Source organism: Heterodontus francisci, chromosome 27 (assembly GCF_036365525.1).
Source record: "Heterodontus francisci isolate sHetFra1 chromosome 27, sHetFra1.hap1, whole genome shotgun sequence".
Taxonomy (NCBI): domain Eukaryota; kingdom Metazoa; phylum Chordata; class Chondrichthyes; order Heterodontiformes; family Heterodontidae; genus Heterodontus; species Heterodontus francisci.
Genome location: NC_090397.1, coordinates 58,142,834 through 58,159,598, shown reverse-complemented (window position 1 = coordinate 58,159,598; position 16,765 = coordinate 58,142,834). Strand labels below are relative to the sequence as shown.

Sequence of the window (16,765 nt, the reverse complement as noted above, 5' to 3'; positions counted from 1 at the left end):
TCACATGTAGGCCAAACCAGGTAAGGACAGCAGATTTACTTCCCTAAAGGGCATTAGTGAACCAGATGGGTTTTTACAACAATCAACAATGGTTTCATGGCCATCATTAGACTAACTTTAGATTCCAGATTTATTAATTGAATTCAAATTCCACCTTTTGCTATGGTGGGATTCAAACCCATGTCCCCAGAGCACCAGAGCAACCAGAACCCACCAGAGCAATACCTGGGTTTCTGGGTTATTAGTCCAGTGACAATACCAGTACGCCACTGCCTCCCCAGTCTAATCCAGATCTATTCCAGAGGATACTTCTCCTGACTGCTCACTGCTGCCATAGAGTCTTGACCACCTGGAGCCTGTATTAGGAAATCAAGTTCTCATAGCCCATTAAAATTAACATTGATGGAACACCATGGGATCATGAGTGCATTTTCCCAATTCCCTGCTGGATTCTTGCAATTGGAAACTTTACCCTTAAGTGTGAAGTAGTCACTCCATAAGTTACGTTTAGCTTGAGGTTTCCTCTAATGGCCCATGGTTTTCCTGCTCTGGTTTAGTACAAAGAATTTGTCCACATTGATACCATCAAACCACTGCGATTTACTTACAAATGTCGTTGTTGAACTGAAACAATCTGATGTGTTATTCATTCAACCCAGAAATGCCTTTTATCTTTGAAAGCTTAACAGCTGAAAATTAAAGACATTTTGTTCACACTGCACTATAGTTTCATATTTGTTCATGAGTTCACATCCTTATACAGCCAGTGGTGGATGGTTACTAGGGCAACTGATCATATTACTCCTCAGTGCAAAGCTTTTTTCCCCTATCAGTTTTTTGTTTGTGTTGCTGTGCCAGGTATCTGATTACTCATGTGTTTTTAGTCCCCTAAACAAGGTGGATTTGCAGCCAAGTCCTACATGGACAATCAGCAAACAGAGTCTGTGTTAGCTGAAGCCCTGAAGCATGAAGCTGAAGGTGTCAGAAAGCCTGAAGGTCCATGTGCATCCCAGTGCTCAAAGGTGAGCTTCTAAAGGACGTGATGTTCAATAACACTTAGATCAGTTCTCTGTCATGCGGATAGAATTCATCATCAGCCGGGGCATAAAATGGATGGTAGTGGATTTTCCAACTGTGCAATACCACACTTTCATTTTCCTTTCCATTATTTCAGTGTGATGGGGTGGATAACAGGTGCCCAAACTGCTACCATCAGTTTTTCAAAGCCCCCAACCACCTCCCCAGTGTGAAGCTGAATTTTACCCTCATGCTTACTAGATATCTCCAGGCAAATTGTTCACTATGCAGTAATGGGTACAAACACCAAGGGACACAATTCAAAATTTAGAAGTCTGAAATAGGGTTGCCAACCCTCCAGGATTGCTCTGGACTCTCCAGGAGTTGAACATAATCCCCAGAACACTGCTGTGAGCAAACGTGGGGGGGGGGAAAAAAATCATTGGGGCATTAAAAAAAATTGTAGTTTTTCATTTCCTTTGAACATTTTTATCAGTTCGTTATCAAAATAATAAAGATGGAGTAAAAAGGAAGTTTGACTGGGCAGGCCGGTTGAAGGTGAGAGGTCAGGTGATGCAACCTCCAGGAATATGTCCAACCAGAGTTGGCAACCCTAGTCGGAAGTGAAGTCAGACTGAACCATTTCGTCTTAAAGGGTGATATAGTCATGGAATACGTTACCAAGGGAAGCCTTTGAAGCTGGCTTGAGCAGTCAAGGATTGAGGAATACAAAAGCGGACTTTACATATTTGCGCTCCTGACGAGGAGCTCCTAACATTGGGAATTTGGGTGTGGAGGTCATTGTGCCCCATAGGATTTTCCATCCATTAATTTTAATGGATTTAAGATCTTTGGCTGACCTGAATTCCTAACCTGCACAAACCTCTGTGTGGAAATTGAAAATGTCCACTTAAGTGATGTTCCAAAGGTTAGGAATAAGACACTTTGCTGAGCCAGTGAGAAGGAAGATTTATCCTGCTCTGATCTGGCAGCAGTTGATGCTGATATCAGGAGGTAAAGGACTTCCTTTTCCTCAGACTAATAGGTCTCAGAAGCATGCAAACATTGTCAAAAAGAAACAGCAAAACGAACTATAGAATTTAAATAGATCATGTCTTTTCCAATAGTAAATTTTCTTTAAGATTTAAAACAACTAATTGTTTCTTATATTTTATTTTTGCAGGGTCAGAAGGGAGAACGGGTAACAGTATTCACATATTTATTTTGTGTTTTGTATACTTTCTAATTTAAAACATATTTTTTTACATTGCACCTAACTCAGTTACAATGGATTGTTTCTCTGTCCTGTGGTTTTATGTCATCGCATTCATTTCCATGCCAACATGAGTCACTCGTAATGTTTCGAATACTCCAGTTTCCCCTGACACTTCCCTGTTTTCAACATTCACAACTGACCTGTTTCTCTCCCTTTCCTTTGCTTTCTGTCTCTTTTTCACTCTTGAATCTCTCCTTGCTTTAGTCCGGATTTTTCCCCTGACCTATAGTCCTCCTACAGTGACCTCCCCCACCCTGCCCCCCACCCCAACCCAGCTGATGTGAGCAGTTCAGCTGCCTGGCATGTACCAAGTCCTGATCCTGCAGCACTGTCTCAAACACAGTGACTTGGACAAATCACACCTCAGCATAAGCATGCACATTGACCTTTCTATTTCAACTACGTTTTCTTCTGAAGTACTTGAAGTGCCTTGGGACATTCTACATTCTACTATATTAAATGCAAGTTGTTGTTGTACTTGATAGATGCTGTAAACGAGATACACAAAGGAACTAATGAGGGATGTGTCTGATATCACTATCTTTGGATCTAATTAACTACCAATACAGCCATTCATATGCCTTCATATCGATAGATACTTCTAACTGCCTGTAAATTTCGGTCTCCCTTTTTACCTCTCCATCTAACTATATATATGCTTGTATGGCATTATTTAATTCTATCAAGTACTGATGCTCTGGCAATCAATAATTGTGATAATCTGTTATTTATTGTAATCTAATTATTGTACTTTGTATCATTGTTAAATGCTAATAAACCCATTGGTCTAATCAGACATCTTAAGACATAAGGTCAGATTTCAACAAACAGTAAAATGTGTAGATCTTCTGATTCAGTCTAACTGTGAATTGAACGCATTGAGGCAAGCTACATTTTACCCAGAGTGATTTTATTTTCAATGGGTGCTGTGAGCTGAGCTAAGACGAGGCCGTATGTTGGCTGTCTTGACTGTGCTGGCTATCTGGAGAATGTTTCTGTCTGGTTCGGGAATGTGTTTGGATTAGGAATGAAATGTAAGTGAGGGTTGGTCCAGGTTTTGATGGTTAAAAATATTGACTGACTCAAATAGCAGTGTTGTGTCTAGGGTCGCAGAAGTTGCCATCACACGGACCTATTGAAGAGCTAGTGTTCTGACTGCCTTCGAGACTTTTAACTGCAACATTGTGCTGGTGGGGCAGCAAATCATGTCACCTAAATAATGTAATTATGGTGATGGTGTGAAATGGGTGATATTAGATTAACCCTCCCCCCTCCCCTGTTGTACATCTTCCTAATTTTCTTTTTCATTGACTTCAAAGTGGAGAAAGTAACAGAATTTTTGTGGGATGTTGTATCCTATCAAATCACTTACCCAAATTATGATATTTAAATTTTACTAAATATTTGTTCCCTTTTTCTAGTTTACCTGTTGAGAATAGGAATATATGACCGGAGAAGGTCACCTTTGTCCATCTAGATGGTCCACAAGCTACAAGATCCTATACCATATTCTCTTTCTTATGCCCCATAGGACCTTCTTCCCAAAAGCAATCCTGCACCCTCTTGAGTTACCCCATACTATCCAGTCCCACTGGCAGTCTGTTCTGCAGTCACCACCCTGTGTTTATTCACCTTCCCGCTTCTGAACGCAATCCATTTCCCACACAATAAAATATGAAATAAAGTAAAATCCCTAGATATCATTGTAAATAATAAATATCAGATGTGCAGTACGAGACTGAGCAGTGTAGGGTTAGGACACTGCCACCTCTCAAATCTGATACGATGGACTATAAGGGCCCTGAGGTAAATGGGTTTGGGCGGTTTCGACCCAGTTCCTTCTGGGCATGGATTCACAAACATAAAACTGGCCACTAAATTGGGAACTTTATCAGGATAGTGGGAAATGGAAACATGGATCAGCGGAGGGTATTCTGAACTCGAAGTTAAGTGCTTTACTCTGCACTTGACATCTGCAGCACCTGACCTTGAGTGTTATGCAGATATGGGGTGCGAGTCTGAATTCGTCACCAGCATGGACCATCTCTGACAAAGACAGAAAAGTAACGGAGGATAATCTCCCTAAATTATTTCATTCTTAATTCCAGGGTGAAATGGGGCCTCCAGGAAACCCGGTGAGTGTCTATGAAATCAATGCTAACTGGATACGATGCATTTTTTTTAACCAATGGACAAAGGTCAACTGAAGAAGAGGGAGTGATCAAACAGACAGCATTGTACTCCTGGGGGTGGGATTACTAGACGTTAATCTCATTGAGATGCTCAGACCTTCTATAACAATCACTGAACTCGGAGATCCCATTAAAATGCCTTAAAATCCCTGAGTCCTGTGTTTTTATGAAAAACCATCTATCTGTAGCTGTCTACTGTGTCTGTTTGATTCGGTTTTCCATTCCTCTCCTGACTCGTGTTGGAACACAGTTCCAGGTCTGCTGACGGCCCTTCGGTACCTGCACAAGTGACCTGCCCTGGAAGGCAACTTGTCTGTAGGGACATCACAAGCAAACCCAATCATGTTCTTTCCCAACATCCTGACACATTCCAGCGGGACCCACTGGGAAGTGATCAGAAGTGGGATCCCTGGCTGATATTCCCACTCCCTCCACAGTCATATCGCCACTGAGGCCAATTATAGTTATCAGGGTTTCTTTGACAGAATCAGCACCGAGCAGGGATCTAAACAGGGACCTGTCCAGTTTGTACAGCTCAAAACCATTTTGCACATTTATTCACTGGAGCTGCATGGGAAGCTATGTTCAGTGCCCAAATGGACAGCATTTTAAGGTTTCAGCCTTGGTTCAGTGGGTAGCACTTTTGCCTCTGTCAGAAGATCTTGGGTTCAAGTTCCATTCCAGAGACTTGGACACATAATCTAGGCTGATACTCCAATGCATTACTTAGGGAGTGCTGCACTGTTGGAGGTACTGTCTTTTGGATGAGGTGTTAAACCACCCACTCTGGTGGATGTAATAGATTCTACGATGCTGTTTGAAGAGCAGCAGAGGAGTTTCTGCAGTTGTCCTGGGCAACATTTATCCCTCAGCCAACATCTGGCCATTTTCATATTGCTATTTGTGGGAGCTTGCTGTGTGCAAATTGGCTGTCGTGTTTCCTGCGTTACAATGGCAACTGAACTTGAAAAAATACTTCATGGGGGTTAAAGTACTTTGGGAGGTCCAGAGATCATGAAAGATCCTGTATAAATGCAAATTGCTTCTTTCTTAATAGGAAAAATGATAAAGTGATAACTGAGTATGCAAAGATATATACATATAGGCGTCTCATTTACTGCTGGGTGAATAGTATTGTCTGATTCCCTGTGTTGATAGAGCTTTAACCAGTGGGCTGACAGATCACTCCATTAATATGCTGCACTCCTAAATATTTCAGGGCCAGCAAGGCTTCACTGGTTTACGCACGAATGGGGGATACGATTCATTTGCATTCGCTGATAAAGGAGAAAAAGGAGAAAGGGTAAGCACATGCTTTTAATTCTGTTATTGAACGTGACTGAATAGCAAGGGTAGATTGCCCATCTCGGACAAACAGAAATAGCCCAGATACAAGGGATGAAGGACTGCAGCTCAGTGGAGACTGGAGAAGGCGGGTTTGCTCTCCTTAGAGCAGAGAAGGTTAAGGGGAGATTTAATAGAACTGGTCAAAACTATGATGAGTTTTGAAGGGATAACTAAGAAACTCTTTCCACTGACAGGAGGGTCGGTAACCAGAGAACAGAGATTTAAGGTAATTGAGAAAAGAACCAGAAGGGAGAAGACTTTTTTTATGCTGCAAGTTGTTGTGATCTGGAATGCGCTGCCTGAAAGGTGGTGGAAGCAGATTCAATAGTAACTTTCGGAAGGGAATTGGGGAAATACTTGAAAAGGAAAAAGTTTACAGGGCTATGGGGAAAGAGCATGGGAGTGAGACTCATTGGATAACACAAAGGGCAGCATGGCCTCTGACCCCATTTTGTTTTGTGAGTGTTGCACCAATAAAAGGCATTCCCTTTGCAGGAAAGTATTTTAGCAAAGTTTTTTTTTGATGGAGGAGAGGAGGCAGAACGTGTGTTAATTCCCTCATGGCGACCGCATTGAGCAGTGTGTTTGGATGCAGCGTATATCAACTGTGTCTTTGTAAATGGACAGTGGGTTTGTTCCTGGGAGGGTTAAATCAAAAGGTACAAAGGATGTTCTTTATTTGAACCTGTCCCTTTAAATAGACTGAGTAACAATGGGATTAAAAATCTGACATGCTGACTTCTGGTGTGTGCTGGGAGCCCAAACTACAAATCGTTTCCTGCCCGTTAACTAATAGGCAGGAAATCATGGGCGCTAGTGCTTTGGCGTGTCCTGTGGTCACGAAAGGCACTATATAAATGCAACTTCTTTCTTTCTTATAGATGAGAGAAAATAACCTGTTGCTTTCCATAAATCAGTCTGCTTTTACTGTTTACATTTGCTGGAGCTGTTACAGAGTTCTTCAATTCTCAATGACAGCAAGGTATGAGACTGTAATAAAAACAAGAAATGCTGGAATCACTCAGCAGGTCTGGCAGCATCTGTGGAAAGAGAAGCAGAGTTAACGTTTCGGGTCAGTGACCCTTCTTCGGAACTTTCCACAGATGCTGCCAGACCTGCTGAGTGATTCCAGCATTTCTTGTTTTTGTTTCAGATTTCCAGCATCCGCAGTATTTTGCTTTTACTTTATGAGACTGTAATATTCGACTGTCAGTATACAGAGTGGATGGCATTACACTGTCTGTATCTGGAGTGGCTGCTTCATCATCTGTCACACTCCTGCACAGGATACACAAAAAAAGGATGTAGTCTGAGTTCCCTCTCCAGCCCCTAGTTCCAACTTGTCTCACTAGTCCAGATGTCGTCTTTTTCTATTTCAACAGTACTGTGGTCAGTGTCTCCAGTCTTCAATGATGCAGTCTGATAGGTTCTTCGTCCATGTGCTAGAATGTTGGAGGAAGATTTCCTCTGTCTACCAACTGTAGTGAAATGAAGTGCATGGCCGGAATTTTACCCCCCTCCCCGCCCCACCCCACCCCCGTAGCAGCGGGCTAGAGGCAGGGAGGTCGTAAAATTGGTTGGGAGGCAGAGGGGATGGCGTTCCTGTGGCCTTCCTGCCCCCGCTGCAATTTTACAGGGGCAGCAGCAGCGAGAAACGGCCCGCCCACTCCAGGCCAATTAGCTGCCACTTAAGGGACTCCTCCCACCGCCGCTGCTATTTTATCAGCAGCAGGCGGGCAGCTCGAGGCCTCAGGAGGCCGCTTAGTAAAACCTGGTGGCCTCCTTGCGGGCTTGAGGGGCCCTCCTGATCGGACATCCTGTCCCCACAGATGGGCCCCCACGGTCCAACTGCCCCCTGAACTACATCCACCCCCCCCCGGCCCTCCCCTACCGACCACCCCCAACCAACCGCCCCCCGCCCTTGCCTTGGCAGGTCCCGGCCAATTTTCCCCAGTGAGGCCCCACACACTGACCGTTTTTCTGGGACTGGCGTCCCTCTTGCACCTCTGCCTGGCTGCAGTCCCAGCAGTGGCCATTGCTCTTGGTGGCGCTGCTGGGACAGACAGCTGCCAGCCTGCTGATTGGCCAGCAGCTCTTGGAGGCGGGACTTCCTGCCTCACAGGGGTGGAAGTCCCGTCTGAGGCCAATTAAGGGCCTGGGCCATGCAAAATCATAGCGTGTCTCCCAGACCCAGCGGAGGCTGGATTGCCTTGACATTTTGGCCGGTGGGCGGAGCCTCTCACCCGACATTAAATTCCAGCCCATGTTTCGGATTTGTCTACATCAAATGTTCAGAGGAAACATTCCCCACTGTGCTGAAATTGAGATTTGTTGCACTGAACTGCACTCGAGCTCATTCCATTCCAGAATCTGAAGACTTAGAAATGCCTCACGTCCCTCAGTTTTCCCTTAAAACTCGAGGTTGGTGTCACATACTGATCACTAAATCTCTTCCCCCAAAAAGCTGCTGAAGCTGGATCGTCAATTGGAAATTTTAAAACTGAGATTGATAGATTTTTGTTAGGCAAAGAATATTAAGGATTACACAACCACAGTGGGCAGATGAAGTTAAGATACAGATCAGCCATGATCTAATTGATTGGGTGGAACAGGATTGAGGGGCAGAATGGCCTACTCCTGTTCCTATGAGGCCCCCTTGTCTACTCTCCTCATTTCAGACTTGGTTGCATCCTGGACTATGGGTTTTGACGCATCACTTGATGCTTCTCTGTTTAAAAAAACCCAAAATATTTATCTCAGATCCTATTTAAAAACAAAAAGCTGCACTGAAGAAACGAGAAGCAAATCAGAAGGCAGTTCATTAACTGCATTTTATAGAAGTTGAATCGTCTTTATTCATTCCCAGGTATTAGGAAATTTTGGTGATAATTTTATTTTGCATGGTTGGAAATGATTTGTGAAGATTGTACTGATTTGTAACCATGCAGGGCCTACCAGGAAAAGATGGAATCCCAGGCCTTCCAGGCCGGCCAGGACGCACAGGCTCACCTGGTTCACCTGGACTGAGGGTAAGAAATTCAAGTCAATCACAGACCATTTCCCCCTTTTTCATGTCTCTTGCGGAAAGAATAGCCTTTCAAGTATTGAATCTAGACATTTGGACAGGGGACAGGAAAAAAACACCATTAATGCTGCTTTGATAAACAACTTTAAAAATGAGCTGGATGGATATTTGGTTAAATACAGGATTGAGGGTTGTAAGGATAAGTGCCGAAAGAGAAGACTCAGTGCTGTGTAGAATCAGATGGTCCCTGAGCTGCTGGGACCAATGGATCAATGATATAAAGATGGGGAGTGGTGGGTTGGTAATAAATTGAACATCCATTGTCTATTTTTGGGCATGAAATAGGCCAAATGGGGGACCAAATGACATGGTGAGCTCCCATTACGGAATAACTTCAGGAGTACGGCTCATGCAAAATGAAATCAGTTGCCCAGGGACTGCTGCCTGAAACAGACTGATTTGGTTATGCAAATCAGGTTTCCATGCTGTTTGTAGGATCATGGAAAAGTTGAACAGCAACTAGATGAGACTTGTGCCAGGCAAGCTTTGACTGGTTCGTTCCGGCTGAGAGTGGATTGACCTCTTGTCCTTAAAGGAATCTCTGCAGGCCCCTGGAATAAAGGCCAAAAAACGTTGTAAATTTCTGTATTTTGTGGGGTGGCAATGAGCAGGAGAGCACACCTGCTGGTACCACTAAACAACTGAGGGCTACTGTCGGCCTGTGCTCACTCCCTCTTAGCATTGCCCCTCTCACCTACCACGTCCACCCCCATATCCTTTGCAGAATCTACTATAGGTCTTGGCCTGCCCCTCAACCCCCTCAGCAATGCTTCCCCCTTCACAGGATCTACCTGAGGGCCACTGTTGGCTTGAGTTTGCCCCCTATCAGCAACACCACCCCCCTCCCCTCCTCACTGGACCTACTTGAAGGCCTCTACCAACCCAAATTGCTGTGATCTATTATGGATGCTCAACAGCTTGCCAGTTAAATGGAATTGGCACAGGCACGGACTGGTACAGAATGGCACAATGTTTGACTAGGGATTGCGAAGTCTAGGAAGGGACTGGGAAAAATGATGCAGACCCCCTTGCTCAGGATTTGGCTGCACGACCCATAATAGCGTAGATTATACATGGATTATGACTCGATAGGTCTTGTTCCATCCTTCTGATGTTCTTGTGCTTGTTTAATTACGCGTTTTTGTAGCCATCTAAAGGAGCTTTTATTTGTATTTTTAAAATAGCTTTACATTTAGAACAAGAAGTTTTAACCAAAGTTAAATCTTTGACTATAACATAGAATTAATGAAACACTCAGCTATCTGCCAAGTCGGCCATTTTGAATTAGTGGGGAAGTAGTTATATATGTCTGAGTCCATCAACTTAATTGTTCCCCAACAACAACAAAAAATTGTTCCAGTTGCTGAAAGAAGACATTTGAACATCTTGAAGGGGAACATTGTACTTGCTGAATGATAATAGAATTGTTTATAACTTAGCAGAATCTGATTGAAACTGGATTTAATTCAACAGAAAGCACAGTAAGAAGTGTATTTATTAAAGCAGAACTCTGAGGTGTTAACATGTACTTGTTTGTCACAGTCTATTGAGGTGAAATCAGGCCATGCAATTTTAGTACACAGATGTTAACCATTTAAAATAAATGAATTAATGTCTTCAACAGAAGAGTGGATAAGTGACAATATGTTTGTTGTGCAATTTAAACACATGTTCAATTGAATTATCACCTTGAAACTCTATCAGCTATCAATTATTATCCTTTCTAAATATGGTTATAAACACACATAGTCCACAGGGATCAGCTAGGAAAGAGTTAATAAGCTGTTGCATTATTTTCCTTCTGTTGTAGGGTCCCCAAGGAATACAAGGGGATAGAGTAAGTAACCTAACAGAATCTAATTTCATCTGTTAAAATGTATGTCTGATATTCATTAAATTATTTCTGGAATCGTCTGCAGATTATCACTAAGTAAACTTCCAGTACTGATATCTATAACCATTAGCCTTTCATAGAAGATGCCATTTAGCCACTATGTGGACTGGCCTGGAGGGTTGGGGGGCAGACCTCCCCATCTGTTGCCCCATCCCTGCTTGACCTTGAACCCCGGTTTTCCTCCTTGTCTTCATTATGTATGTCGCTGGGGAGCAGGCTCCCTGTCCATCACTGAGAGAGCCCATTGCCGCTGAGGAGGTGGGGCATCCTTACTTAGGGGACCAAAAGAGGAGGGAACCCATTTAATGTGGGCTGAAGAGGCCTGAATACTGATTCAAATTTGTCACTGAAAGAAAGTCTCAGCTTCAAGAAGTGAGGCCTTTGATGGATGAAGAAGAGGCCAGTATTTGGCCCATTCCCATTAATCACTGAATTGGGGGTTTGTCATGCTACCCTGTTGATGCCTACTACCACCTGTCTCTTGCCAGTCCCTGGGGGGCTGCTGGTATCAGCATTGGTCAGTGGGAAAATTGGATAGGTTGCTGTGGCCTGCATCCCCACCTTTGTTTACATGTGAATGGTGAAGGGGTTACCAATGGCCTTACTGCTGAGGTCTCTCTCTGAATTTCCCGATTTGGCCCTGTAGGGTTTCTTTTCCGCTGTACAATCCAAGTAGGGAGCCTAGTTAGTTGTGAGCAAAATCGGAAACCCCGGGAACCACTGTGCACAATTCTCCAGCCACTAATTCAAATTCAATAGTAGCTTTCAAAAGGCAATTAGATAAATACTTGAAGGTAAAAAAAATTGCAGGGATGTGGGGAGAGAGTGAGAGACAGGGATCAACTGGATTGCTCTTCAAAAGAGATATCCCAGTCTCGATGGGCCGAATGACCTCTTTTATGCTGTACTATTCCATGATTCTAAATGGTCAGAAATTATTACGCAGTGAGTGCACAAACTGCTCATGCCATCTAATGGGGATCAAAGTCAGAAAAATTACCCCTTAGAAGTGACTGGCACATTTAGTAAATACTGTAGCCCATTACAGATTGATAAAATATATCAATGATATGTAGAGACATACATCATTATCAAACAGTTTGCCTTCTTGACTTGACTTCTTGGCTCCGGTAACAGATTCCTGACATCGAATCTAATGGAACTGCTGGTTTTAGCATCTGCTTTAAACATGGATATACCCGTGAAATTAAATTCCTTCAATGTTTACAAAATGAATCATCGAAGAGCATTGATGGATACTCGAACGCAATGCACCAGAGAATGTTAGAAAGGTTCGAGGTAATTAAAAGAAATGGTAAAATCTGAAATGGAAGCAGCAAATGCTGGAATTGTGAAGCAGTCAGTTAGAGTGTGAAGGAGAACACATCAATATTTAGGTTAGCACCCTGCGTCAGAATGCAGTACCTTTCACAAGTTCTGATGCAGAAAACCCATGCTAACTGCTAATCAGACTTTTCTCTCTCAGATATTGGCAGGCCTGCTCTGCATGGCCATGGTTTCTGTTTTTATGTAAAAGGAATGAGTTAGATAGAAGGATGTTTTCATCCTTCAGTCCTCCTGCCTACCCTGCACTTCCTACTAGGGGCACATTCACGCACTCATTATTGCTTCCATACTTTTGCCTTGCATTTTCTGTAACATCTGGACTTTCTTTCCCCTAGGGGCTCCTTGGATTTAAAGGACCTCCAGGTCCTAAAGGTGACAGAGTGAGTATGATATTTGATGTATTCTAAGACCTGGTGACCCCGTGGTAAAAAGGAACAACTTGCAGAAATTGTAATGAAAAGTCAATCCCTACAAGGATTTTGATAGTGTAGCTGGGGAGAAACTGTTTACACTGCAGGAGGGTTGGTAACCAGAGGACACAGATTTGAGGCCAAACATTGTAGGTTTTCAAGATGGAGTTAGATATAGCTCTTGGGTCTAAAGGGATCAAAGGATATGGGGCGAAAGCGGGAACAGGTTACTGAGTTGGATGATCGGCCATGATCATGGCGGAGTAGGCTCGAAGGGTCGAATGGCCTACTCCTGCTCCTATTTTCTATGTTTCTGTTTAAGATAGTTAGCAAAAGAACCAGAGGACATGAGGAAATTTATTTTTTTACACAGCGAGTTGTCATGGTCTGGAATGCACCATCTGAAAGGGAGGAGGAAGCAGATTCAATAGTAAGTTTAGAAAGCCAATTGGGTATTTACATGAGGAGGAAAACAATTGCAGGGTTATGGGGAAAGAGCAGGGGAGAAAGTCTAATTGGGTAGCTCTTTCAAAGAGCCAGCTTATGCAACTTGGGCCAAATGGCTTCATTCTGTGCTGTACAATTCCATGATTAACTCAGGGCAGCTGTTATTGCCTATATGATATGCTCTAATAGTGGTTCCAGTAACACCACACAAAGCACCAGCACATACACTATGACAGACCGGTCGTTTCAGTAGAAAACTGGAATTTGTTTAAATTCTTACATGGGATGTGGATGTCTCTAGCAAAGCCAGCATTTGTTGCCCATCCTTAATTGCTCTTGACAACTGAGTGGTTTGCTAGGCCATTTCAGAGGGCAGTTAAGAGAAAAACACATTTGAATGCTGGGGGACAATTGTAGCTTTCAAGACTGAGATCAATAGATCTTTGTTGGGTAAGGGTATCAAGGGATAATGAGCTAAGGAAGGTAAATGGAGGTGAGTTACAGACCAGCCATAATCTAATTGAATGGCGAATAGCCCGAGAGGCTAAATTGCCTCCTCCTCTTACTGTGTTTTCTGCTGCTTGAGGAGTGAGGTAGGCCAACAAGATCAGGAGAGCATGACAGTTCTTCACCTTGAACTGAGGAGAGAAACCATTCCAAAGTTGAACTCAGTTGCACCTCTATCTCAACTGGACATCAAAAACATTTTCAGATTTGGTCTTATTTTTCACAGACCAACTAACTTCAATCTTAGCATTTTGTCAGCAATCCCTGCTCCTATTTTCTATGTTTCTGTTTAAGATAGTTAGTCACCTGACTTCATTGTCTTTTTAAAGGGAGAACCTGGATATGTTCTGGGAGGATCTGGTGTTAATCCAGGCCGGAGAGGAGAACCTGGATCTCCAGTAAGTATTGGTTAAAATATGTGTAAATGAAGCCTGAGGGCAACCAGAAACTCTACTTAATATGGATTTTCCAGTTATAGAGTGATACAGCACCAAAACAGGCCCTTCAGCCCACACTGACCATCAACCACCCATTTATACTAATCCTACATTAATCCCATTTCCCCTCTCACATCCCCACCTTCCCTCAATTCTCCTACCTTTTACCTACACTAGGGACAATTTACCTATAAGTCTTTGGCATGTGGGAGGAAACCAGAGCACTTGGAGGAAATCCACATGGTCACAGGGAGAACTTGCAAACTCCACACAGACACTATCCAAAACTGAACCCAGGTTGCTGGAGTTATGAGGCTGTGGTGCTAACCACTGTGCCACTCTGTTTGTTTAGTTTAGAAACTCTTAAACATGGTTGTGGTTTTCTCTGCTTGCCACTGGTGAAAAACGGTTGCCTCAGGGAGAAATATGTTTGACATAAAAGTTTTGAGGGACATGAACTGCACAGTGATTACAATCTCCCAGTTGCTGCAAAGTTGCTGGTTACAGGCAAACACTTTATGTGGCATCATGAAGTTGTGCCCAGTGACATTGTTAGTATGGCATTCTACTCACACGCCATTGCCCCATTCATGATATCGATGTGGGTGGAGCTTCACTGCATCTCACTAAATGGCTGCACCAGGTTTTCTGTAAAACAGCGAGCTAACCCAAAGATACTGATGTGCGCACGGGTAACTTTCTTCACCTCACTCAAGGTAGCGCAACAATTCAGCTGGAAACTCTTCCATTTTGATAAGAATTACTATTCATTGCTTATCAACTTTTATATTTAGGGTCCGAGTGGTGAGCCAGGATTTCCAGGAGTGGCAGGTCCACCGGGCCTTCCAGGGCAGCCAGGGCCTCAGGGACAACCAGGACTCGCTATCAAGGTCAGTAACTGTAGCAAAGTAGTTAATATTCGAAATGTTTATTCACTGTAGAATTAAGGTAGCCAACTCTGGTTGGAGGTACTCGTGGAGATTTCATTGCATGAGGTCTTGACCTACCCTCAGTTCCTGCCGTTGGTTGTACAACACCGCTACCCTCACACCGCACTGCCTTTCCACGCCAATTGTTAAGCAACGAGTCTTTTATTTATTCATTCATGGGAAGAAGGCATTGCAATTGTTGCCCATCTCTAATTGCCCTTGAGAAGCCCAGGTAAAGTTTACTGTGCCACTGATAGGCTCCTGATTAACATGGGTTTTTTTTTTATTCATTCCTGGGATGTGGGCGTCACTGGCTAGGCCAGCATTTATTGCTCATCCCTAATTGCCTTTGAGAAACGGTGGTGAGCTGCCTTCTTGAACTGCTACGGTCCTTGTGGTGTCAGTACTCCCACAATGCTGTTAGGGAGGGAGTTCAAGGATTGTTGACCCTGTGACAGTGAAGGAACGATGATATAGTTCCAAGTCAGGATGGTGTGTGACTTGGAGGGGAACCTGCGGGTGATAGTCTTCCCATACATCTGTTGCTCTTGTCCTTCTAGGTGGTAGAGGTCACAGGTTTTTGAGGTGCTGTCGAAGAAATCTTCTTGGATGATTGTCGACCATCAAGCAAACAACCTTTTTCTCCATGTCCAATATTTTAGTAACTCTTTTTAATTCCCCTATGATTTTTCTTCTGTGTGTTGCTCACAGCAGTGTCCTGGAGATTAATCTTTAATTCCTGAAGACTCCAGGACAATTCTGGTGGGTTGGCAACCTTTCTGTACATTGGACCATATTATCATGGTCTGTGTTAGCTGGATCAGTGGAGCAAGTTAGGAGCTCTCTTTCAATTGGTCTCATTGCATAGATAGTCTGCACGACAACTTTACTTCAGTTAATGGTTTGAATTTCACTAAAGCGTCATCTATCAGAGCCCCGGTAAAGTTTACTGTGCCGCTGACAGGCTCCTGATTAACATGGTGATCTATTTCTCCAGTACTGAACACAACCAGCCAGCTGTGACGTCACTGGGGTAGATCTCGACTTTGTGCACTAGTGTACAGTGGGTGGCAGCAAACTGATAGCCTCTTTCCCATCTCTCCGCATTTTTATTTCTATTGACGCCAATGAGGAGAGATGTAGAATTACTTTAATTCGCTATCACCTGTTTTACAGAATTGCGCAACGTCAAGTATCATTATCAGCAGCTGCTGTCTGAAAAAAATGTGAGCAATGGTTATAATGTGAAATTGTTGAATTGAAATGCTGAGTCCGGAAGGCTGTAACATACTAAATCGAAAGGTGAGGTGCTGGTCCTCGAGCTTCCAAGTTAAGGTGGAATTAAGAAGGTTAATCTCCTACACCATGAGAAGTGACCAGTCCATTACAATAATGGAGGGTATTTCCTTTTGAAAAGATTGTTTTCAGGATTCTTCTGAATTAATGCAAGTGGATTTGGTCTGGTAATAGCATTAAAATATAATTCTTAAGTCCACCACGTTAAATATGCCGCAAAAACGAATTTGCACCTGCATTCTCTTTCCAAAGTTCTTTCTGCTCAGCCCCAAAAATCAGCATTAATTCTCAACTCAGAAGTGGGATATTGGTGGGATATGGTAATTGGCAGAAGAATCAGGGGAGGAGAATTACTTTAATGTAGCGAGTTGTTATGATCTGGAATGTCCTACCTGTAAGGAAACAGATTCAGCAGTTAATTTCAAAAGAGAATTCAATAAATACTTGATGGGGGGAAAATTTGCAGGGCTATGGGGAAAGAGCAGGGGAGTGGACTAATTGGACATCTTTAACAAGAGCCAGCACTGGCACGATGGACTGAATGGCCTCCTATACTGTGTGATTCTATTTCCCATGCCAAC

The 16,765-nt window shown here is 43.3% G+C and overlaps 1 protein-coding gene across 1 annotated transcript in view; it reads left to right on the top strand.

Annotated features, from left to right (window-relative positions):
• col7a1l (collagen type VII alpha 1-like) overlaps positions 1-16,765 on the top strand; it is a 353,167-nt gene that overhangs the window by 60,663 nt on the left and 275,739 nt on the right. Inside the window, exons 23-31 of the mRNA XM_068059665.1 lie at positions 885-1,022; positions 2,201-2,218; positions 4,402-4,428; positions 5,705-5,788; positions 8,781-8,861; positions 10,728-10,754; positions 12,494-12,538; positions 13,852-13,920; positions 14,754-14,849. Coding sequence (XP_067915766.1) covers positions 885-1,022; positions 2,201-2,218; positions 4,402-4,428; positions 5,705-5,788; positions 8,781-8,861; positions 10,728-10,754; positions 12,494-12,538; positions 13,852-13,920; positions 14,754-14,849 — 585 coding nt within the window. The remainder of the gene's footprint in view (positions 1-884; positions 1,023-2,200; positions 2,219-4,401; positions 4,429-5,704; positions 5,789-8,780; positions 8,862-10,727; positions 10,755-12,493; positions 12,539-13,851; positions 13,921-14,753; positions 14,850-16,765) is intronic.